The following is a 9,971-nucleotide window of genomic DNA, read 5'->3' on the forward strand; positions in this document are numbered from 1 at the left end:
TGTAAGCCAATCAGAATTATTTTCTTTGCTTTTTCGCTGCTACGATTGGCTTGTAGAAACGATTTACGACAAACTTTTACCAACAATGTCCCATTGTAAAACAGCCTTTAAAGTTTAAAGGTAATGTAGTATCACAGGTATGAAGAAGATCATCTTCTATCTAATATTACTCCATGATTGATTTTGTATGACGTTTCTTCGCTTTTTATTTTTTATCCCGATTAGTACTTATGTGAAAAGATAGGTTATGTTCTATACGTCACCGCAATATGAGTAAATCATTTGATGAATTTAACGATGATTCTATTCTATACGAATTATTAGAATATCTTATTCGAAAGCAAGACCCAGAATTAGCGGTAAATATACTACTTGACATATAGATTTAGGAAATTTATTATTAGAATGTTTGTTATGACTTTTCAGTTGCATTAAACTAACTTTCATGTATGTGCACTCTTTAGAAATGTAAAAGCGATGCTGCGCTTTTGCCAGCAAGTGGTACTATTAAGAATGCTCTCCGATATCTAAATCAAAGGTATTCTTTACCAGAAAGTATCGGACAACAAATTAGTCTAACTTTACCATGGAAATTCACAGTTGGTGATAATGGACGGTTGTTAGCCATTTTACAAGAGCATTTAATTGAAATAAGGAAATCGAAAGATGAATATTCTTCGGTTGTAGCTAAAGCATCTGGTATATAAGATATATTCTCTGATAACATATTACTGCCACTTGCTATATATTAGTAATACGTCATATCTTAAACGTTGTATTTCAGTTCCAAAGGATGCCTTTCCACAGTGGCGTAAGATTGTTTGGAGTCCAGATGGCTCCATTCTGGTATTGGCTTCCAGTAATGGCTATATATCATTTTATAATTCACTTGGCAATAATATATGGAATATAAGCCCAAAAAATATTTCTCAAAATCCTCACATCTTGGAAGCCGGCGATGCAGTGGCTTCTATGATATTCATAAATTCACGAACTAAAAGTGACAATTGGACTTACGAATTTATCTCAGTTACATATAGCGGTTTATTGAAGTCTTATCATATTTCTGGAGATGGAAGATTTACTGAAAATCACGAGTTTTCCTTTGGAAATTTTTATAAGAATGGAGTGAATGCTGTTGCTTATACAGAAAGACATAATCTACTCTTTGTAGCTGGTAACAGCATAACACAGAAATATGTATGTTTTTCAATGAACATATGTTAATTACTCATTACATATAGGCTTCAACGTAATATATATTCCAGGGTGCTGCTTCGGAAACAGGCCTGAGCTCATGGCGTCTTTTAAACGACTATCCTTATTACAAATTGTCATTTACCCACGAAGATGATACTGCAGGAAAATCTGCGTTCTCTTTGTGGAATTTCATTCCAACAATGCATTCGCAGCCTCAATCAATTATATTTAAGATAAGCATTTCACCGAAAGGCGACCTAATGGCATGCATACATACGGATGGCTCTATTACATTGTGGAGTTTACCAAATTTAAAACTGCTAAACAAATGGAAATTAACAGAACAACCAGACTATAATGCGCGTAATCCTCTTGGAACAATGAAGTACAAGAAATTTCCATTAGGTACATCTGAGTTTTATCCATTGGATATTGGTTGGTGGTCGGACCATGTAAGTATCACTAAAGCTTGTTTCCTAACAGGATATATTAATCGTTATGAACTCTTAAAGATCTCATTATTTCAGGCCCTCATAATAACAAGATATTCCGGTTCGATTTCCGTATGTTCGATTAAAGATTTGCGAAATCTTCTGGGTACGAGTCCGGAGTTTCTAGCTGGTCAGCCACAGATATCTGAACTATCTCCAGGACGTGGTTGTTTGACTTTAGATTGCGAGACACTTTTAACGAGCAACAAACGAAAAAGAGATACCAATAATGGTAAGTAAATATTTTACAATTATTAAATCGATCGCAAATCACAAATATTTATAATTAAATTTACAATATTTTAAAGAAACGGGGTCAGACAGTGACAAGGAGGAGGATGAATTGGAACCTATTACTGTAATGAGCTATACCACAAACCTAGTCCAAAGTGCTTTATACTCAATAACCGATATAGAAAGGTTTCAACCAAAAAGAAAAAAATCTAAAGTTCTCCATAGAACATATAGAATATTAGGTCTAAAAAGTACTACTCCAGAAGAACTGTATTCAAGAAAAATTGATATTGAGGTATGTACAATGTCATAGAAGCATAAAATGAAAATTACTTATTTTTAGTATAGCAGGATTAAGATAAGAGAATGGTACATTTATTTCTATAGGAATATGGGGAAGCACTGGCTCTGGCAAATACATATAATTTAGATACTGATTTGGTCTATCAAACTCAGTGGCGTAAATCGGAATTCTCTTTAAAAGCCATTCAAGACCATTTGAGTAAAGTTCGTAAGAGATCTTGGGTTTTGAATGAATGTGTGATGAGAGTTCCTGAAACTTTAGAAGCTGCTAGAGAGTTGCTCTATTTCGGATTAAGAGGTACAAGTTTAGAAACACTAGTAGCAATTGGAAAGGACGATGATGGAAAGTTTGTACCTAATGAGATGAATAAAGAGACAGAAGATTTAGATCTGAGAAGCTCAAATTTGATACAGGTAATGGACGATTAGTGACAGTAGTTTGATAGCAATAATACATATTCGCATACTCTAGGCGCAAAAGGAGAATAAAATACTCGAAGAACTTGATATGGAACATTTGACAGAAGGACAAAAGGATTTGATCAAATACAGAAGAAAATTGTTCGATCATTTAGATAAGCTGCAAACTTATGAAATAATTTTGGAATCTCCAGACGCGTACGATAAAACTTTTTACGAAGAATTTCGTCAAAGAACAGCTATCGAAAATGCAGTCAGGTGCATAAAAGTGAATTAAGTAGTACAGGCCTAATTGTAGAACTCAATGTCACACTTTTCATTTTATTCCAGATTCGCAAAAGACAGTAACTACCAAGGTGTCGAAATAATGATAACATACCATGGCGAAAAATTAATGCCGCATTGGTTAGCCATCATTAGCTTCTTTCCGGAAACTTTAAACCCTTTATATTATCAAAAATTATTACCAGAATGTGATAGCGAAGGTCAGTTGTTTCTACTTGATCGACGAGAATTGCGTCAAAAAGATTGGTCTGATAGGCCACAATTTAGCAAACTCATAGGTGAAGATAATGAAGATGGATCAGAGTTTATATATGATTGTGACATGTCGTTATCTGCATATAGGTAAGTACAGGAATTATTATTCGTTTCATAAAAAAATGTTAATTGGCAACTTTTACAGAAATACACAATACACGCCGGAGTTATTACAAAAGTGGTATAGATCGCGTGCCTATAAAATCGAGAGCGACAGCTCGATAGTGGATAATGCGTTGGAGCTTGTAAAGCTTGGAAAAGCACGAAATATAACAGGCTTAGAAAACTTGCTACTGGAATTAGAAACATTAGATGATCTAATATACAAGGTTTACTTAGAGGACATGACTCTGGCTCGTTTGGAAAAATTGACTGATTTAGAAAAAATGAATTTACTAATGAGTACTTCTGATCAGAAAAGTTTCGTTGTCAATATAAAAAATTTCGTTTTGCCTTTCATCAAAAGGAAACAAAAATATTTGGTACGTATTTCATCCTAAAGATATTGTAAATTGGTACGAATCGAATAAAATATTAAATTGTTTTTTAATAATCAGGGTGGAGAACTCAATAAATATCTGCTACACGATTACTTGGTTTCACTAAGTAAAGATGATTTAACACTTCCGGTTAAATTCTTTGAGTATGTCAAACAATCTCATGATATCCAAGTCGTCGAGATGATAGACGATGTTGTCACACTTGCTTTGGATTGTATTTATTCCTGTCATGAACCTGACATGTATGATATGGCAAATGAAATTTTTGAATCTATTCCAAAACATGCCAATGACACTGGTGCAGAAGGAGGACTGATTGATGACTTAGAAAGGGAACTTGATTGCCTAAAGATTTTAAACAAATATCATGTGAAAACGACATTGAATTATATTAAACAAAATAAAAATAATCCAGAAAACGTCAAGTTGCTCTTAATCCAAATGGCTAGGAGCTTGAATAAGGTGTAAGTGAAAATTCTTTCAAATTTCTAATATCCAGTTCATGAGACGTTAATAAGATATTTTACATAAATGTTTATAATTATTTGTTTGATAGTGAACCTCCGGCGGATGAACATCTGTGGGCTCAATTATTGAATGATATGTTGGAAATACATAGCACAACTTTTTCCTGCATTGATATTGAAATATGCTTCGAGATATGTGTGTCCGCACGATTAGTGTCAGGAATGAAGTCGAATATCCAAAATTGTGCTAATTTAATAGAGACAAAGAAAAATGAGCAATCCTTATTAAAAGTATCATACGAAAGGGCTGTTGAATTAATTTTACAAGCGAGCTTTGAATACTTTAACAGTTCAAAGAGCCTTACTGATTCTAATATGGAACTGGCCAAGTAAATATTAATTTTTAATTCATCGATAATCCCAAGGCTTATAAAATATGAAATTGTTCATGGATTAATTTTAGAACGTCTCTTCATCTCATTACGGATGATAATCCACGTATTAAAGAGGAATATGATCTAATTAATTCATTACAAATTCTAAATGAATTCAATGTTAATATACTACCTATACAAGTGAGATTGAATCAAGACAGACTCAAATTAATAGAGAGTTGTTTGAATTGTCGGGGCGATGCTTATAAGAGTAAGCAAAGATTATTAACATTAGCGAATTATTTGAGAATTGATAAAAATAATACGAGAAGTCGAGAAGGAAAAGTATTGAAATTAATAGCCGAGAAAGCTTTTGAGGTAAATATTTATTGTTCGTAAAATATGTTATAGAATTTAAACGGGAATGTATCTTCTTTTGTAGCTTGCAGATTACGATGTTTGCACCTCAACGTGTCAACAATTAATCGATAACAATTATTCTCTCGCTTGGAGAACCTGCATGAATTTAGGATATTGTGAGGATTTTCAGGATTTGAAATTTAGGCAAAAATGTCTCTGGTTTGCCATGAACAATTGTCCTGACGATTTACTAGAGGAAACATTGAAGCAAAAACATTTGTTAGAAATCCAAATTTTACATAAAGATTTACAGAATTGGATGCCTGAATGTGACGAATCCTTTGCAACTGGAGCTGATAGTGAAGACGAATTCACCGATGCAATGACTACGGTAATTAAACATTAGATTTAAAGGTAAAGAAAATCGTGAAAACAAAATTTAATATTCATATGTTATAGCCACAAGTTGAAACTAAAGAATTTGTTCCAAATATCATTGGAACATCAACTGAGATAGTTAAGAGTTCTGCTGAACTTGTAACGAGGTCAACGTTTAACATCATGAAAAACGTGGGGAATAAAGATTTTTGGAAAACAACATTAAATTTAGGATTTATGAGCTCACCCGACAATACAGTACATGATAGACATGAAATTTGGGAGTCAGAGAGGGATCGAATAGCTCAAAGTTTTCCATGCTTTTATGAGTCACTGCACGAAGGATGCAAAATTAGTAATTTTGATGCAGACTATACTAAATATTCTTTGCAAAAAATAGAGAATGTTAAATTAAAGTTATGCCAAACATTATTAAGAGTGGCTGTCTTAACTGAATCAGCATGTTACGGCCTGGAAGCTAGTGATATTAATCATTGTAAGTAAAATATGTTTTATAGCCTTCGTGGGAAATACTAACTTTTAATTTTAGACAAGATAGAGTATTAAAAGTTTTAATGAAACAAAATTTAACAGCGTACACATAAATTATGGATACTACATTTATTTATAATCTTGTTTCAGTATACCTAGAGTGCGCGGAGCACACAATCATCCATGATTGCTTATTAGGCTTTGCTTATTTGTTGTGTCTTCGTGACACTGAAATATTATCTGCTGAAACAGTTTTTAATAATTTACCCCGTAACGAATTATACGTTCAGTATGCAGCCTACTATTACGCATTGATACTATACGAAAAGTTGAATCAAGATTCTACGGACGTGTATTATTACGATCCATTGAATTTAATTACCGCCATGGTAATAGCCGCTAAAAAAAATCATGAATCGGATATTGGAGAAGCTTTAATTCGTTGGCTATCATATTTATCCGATGGAAGAAGCTCAGCTACTGAAGATATAAATATTGAACAACCCATATCAAAAGAAGGCGATGCATTTAAATTTGACGTAGCTTCTCCGGTAGAGAAAAAAGATGCTATTACAGATGAAAATGCGTTGTCTACCGATAAATTAAAAGAATCTGAGATCAGTGATAAATTCAAAGTATTGTCAACTAATTCGGAAGAGGATGCTGGATGGAATGACACCTGGGATGACTTTTCTGATCAAAGTGACGAAGAAGATAAAAATAAATCAGAAGATACTGCAAGTTCTTCGATACTTCAATCAAGCAATGTCACCGTGCCTGCTGATGAGAATTTCACGGAAGAAGAACGTTTCGAGTATTTTCAAAGAATCATTAGTACAACACAAAACGAAGAACAGTATACAAAAGCAAAAGAACTGTTGCTAAGGTGGCCGAAATTTACGTTTCCTGAATTTCTCACAGTAGATAAGCATCCAGCGCTTAAATTGTTAGAAATAATATCGTTGGGGTTGAAAGACAACAATGACGAAAATGCCGAATTACAAGCGTTGCAACAGTACAAAGACATCATGTCTAAACAATTGGTACCTAAAGATGTAAGACTCATATTTTGATTTTCATTTAATGAACGTAATTTGATCATCGTTATTGATAAGTGATAATGCTTTTACAGTTACTGGTAGAATATCTCAAGAGAAAAGAAAATCAAAGACTTTTAGAGTACGACATTTTCTTGCAACTATGTACCGATGACCCAATATTACATGAAGAAGCAATCAAGATAATCAAAGATAAGCATAAGGTACGTTAGAGCATATTGAACTATGTATTTTTAAGTCATATAAACCTATCACTGTTTCTTCTAGAACTTTAAACTTCTGCCACCGTTACTACGAGAATTGTTCTTTAAGAATCTGACGGTATCTTTTGACACTAGTCATCCAGTGTATCATAAGATATTAGAAGAAGTTTTTTCAAATTGCAACCGAGCAGATATTGTAGAAAATGTAAATATTCTGATACATAAGCTGATCGAACGTAGAAACATCATACATGCAGTGGCGCTACAAAATCAATTAGCGGTGGTACCGCCGTCATTAGCAACCTTTGAAACTGCGCTTGGTTTATTAATGAAGAAATAAGTTTTAATTAAGGATAATGACGCTGCCCATGGAACTTTTTAATAGCAGCAATAAATTTATCTTTCTGTAATAAGGAAGGAGGAGTTAACTTATCAGTATATTATTTATGTTACTTTATCATTAATAGTTATTATTACACAAAATTTGGGAAGATTTCATTACCGAGCGTAATTAGACAATTGAAAAAATTAGAATTATATACATCTAAGTATCAGATATATATATATGTATATTGTGCTTCAGATCAATATTTGTACATATAAATTTGTAGTAAAATAAAAGTTGTTTATATTTTTGTTGTCCTTAATACAGTTCATTATCGTTATACAAGAATGTTTACAGATTTATGCTTTATATTTTCGTTATTACATTTTTTTTAGAGATTTTATAATCAACAAAATCATGTAATTGCATAATTATGCGAACATACCAGTACTGCACCAATTACGTGCACAGTACTGATATATTCACAGCTGACTGAATTGCGATACAAGAATCTATGGAATCTTAGAACGAAGATGCATATAGAATCTTAAAAATAGATCAATGAATGACTTGATTATTTTCGTCTGGAAGACACATTCAGTCGAGTGCAACTACACAAATTGCGAGCATACTTGCAGAATATCCTATCTTTTTTATCCCCCACTTTTTTCTTTTAGAAAGTCATTGATTAAATCCGCATATAAACTCCCTCCGTTACCACTAATTCTATCATGACTCTATCAATTACGCAATGTTTTAGCTCTGGCTGTTATATTGCAGATTGTTTTGCATTTCAATACACAATGCAAGAATAATATTGTTTATTTTAATTAATCAATTTAGATAGATAAATGAGAGGTATTCTAAGCTGCACGCGACAGTCACAGTAGCGTGTTGCAATTTGTCGTGAAAATTCAATATCCATATATGTAAGACATTGCAGAGTGGAATAAACGGATGCGACGTCACGTGAATATTTCACATATTTTTCTTGTAAATTAATTTAGAGCGTACAGAACTGCTTTCTGGACGTAGCTGCTGGCCGGTGAAAATTCTCTTGACAAACAACCCTGTCTACCCCACAACTGGGGAAAAGGGAAACGGCCAAGAGGAATGAGAGGGCAGCAGCCAGAATGTTGAGACCAGCGAAATGGTCAGCCGTTATCCGAGGCAGCTACTACTTGCCGCTAGAATTCCTCAAGTTTGCCGAGGGACAGAAATTAGTCGAATTAGCGTAATTGCTGAAATATGTGTTCGCCCGTTAACGTGATGGCGTCCTCGTTACCTTTCCAACGGCAGCTGATACGAATTTCCTGCGGCCTGTCGCGTCTCTTGAAATTTCATGAAAAAAGGTTAAAGAAGCGGAAAAAGAATTCACCCTTATCAATGTAGAATAGAGATCACTTTTTTCTTACAAGTAACGAGACCTAGTTGACTTTCTAGATAGATACCCGTGACGTCAGTGGATAACAGGTTATACGGCTATAGGAATTTTTTAAAAGATTTTCAGAGTATCAAAATGTTTTAGGAATTCAGTAATTTACACCAGAGCTCTTAATTATATAGAATTAATTACGAAAGCTACTAATATTACAATAGGGGTCAAGTAAACTATGACAACGCTCCCTGGGCTTGTACAGAATTTATGCACTGACCTAACTACCGTGGCTGAATTTGTAACCAGGCCACGTATACCTACATGACCTGTCATATATCGGAAGCTTCTCAAATGAAAAATACAAATAGCAATAGGGATGACAAAATTGAACAATATTACACAGAACCTAAAGCTCAAATCACAAGTGAACGATTAGTGCAAATATTGCCGTAAAATATTTCAATGGCGAGAAGTCAATGATGAAGTCAAAAATTATATTAAGACAAAAATGATTTGTTGAATATCTTCATACAAACGTCGGTTTACCGTGGATTCAAAAGTTGAAAATGAATAAATTTTTGCGCAACAATCCAATTAAAGCTTGGGATTTCAAAAGGTCGCTCTTACGCAGTAAAATTTTGTAAATGACATCGCGGTCGGTAGTAATTGATACACTTGGCGAGTGGATTCCACGCAGGAGGAGTACGTCACAGAATTCGTATTGTTCCGCGCGGCGAAATAATGCTCTAATTATAACCAGAATCGCTTCGCCGACATTCATTAAGCAATTGCAGCGTCTCTTTGTCTTCCAGTATTTACGCAGAAGCTTTGCGTTTCAGTTGCGGCCTCACTGTGCCAATGGACACTTATTTTCGGCGAGACTAGACTCGAATTTAATATAGAATCGAGTTCATTTCACTCGTCTGGTAATGCGAAATATGTTGCAAGGAACGTTCGCGTCTATCGGTAGATTCTATTTACCTAGAACTTAGAGCAACCCAAAACGAAGGAATGTCGAAATTCAAAAATTTCTTCAATCCAAATTACGTCATCCAGTTCTTCACTCTGATTGGCTCCTCTGTGCGTAATATCCACTCATCCATCGAACTACGTATCGTCCCATATTCAAACTGGATCCAAACTGTTATGTCATTCCCCTTATTGTCTCTGAATTATGTAAATAGATACTTATAGGCCACAGATTCTCGCACTGTATGATGAAAATTGAAAATTATCCTCGTTCGGCTG

General features: G+C 34.1%; 1 protein-coding gene across 1 annotated transcript; it reads left to right on the forward strand.

Moving 5' to 3' along the window:
* The first annotated feature begins 70 nt into the window (after window positions 1–70).
* LOC107273085 (neuroblastoma-amplified sequence) lies at window positions 71–7,541 on the forward strand. The gene is made up of 18 exons (XM_015750899.2): window positions 71–359; window positions 465–699; window positions 785–1,200; window positions 1,269–1,652; window positions 1,728–1,923; window positions 2,000–2,220; window positions 2,313–2,642; window positions 2,701–2,906; window positions 2,979–3,275; window positions 3,334–3,670; window positions 3,746–4,152; window positions 4,245–4,544; window positions 4,619–4,907; window positions 4,972–5,280; window positions 5,349–5,763; window positions 5,910–6,814; window positions 6,892–7,020; window positions 7,085–7,541. Exons 1-18 carry the CDS (start codon window positions 270–272, stop codon window positions 7,358–7,360), a joined length of 5,742 nt encoding a protein of 1,913 aa, XP_015606385.1. The 5' UTR covers window positions 71–269; the 3' UTR covers window positions 7,361–7,541.
* Window positions 7,542–9,971: the final 2,430 nt, after the last annotated feature.

Source organism: Cephus cinctus, unplaced genomic scaffold (genome assembly GCF_000341935.2).
Source record: "Cephus cinctus unplaced genomic scaffold, Ccin1 Ccin1_scaffold1371, whole genome shotgun sequence".
In the NCBI taxonomy this organism is placed as follows: Eukaryota; Metazoa; Arthropoda; class Insecta; order Hymenoptera; family Cephidae; genus Cephus; species Cephus cinctus.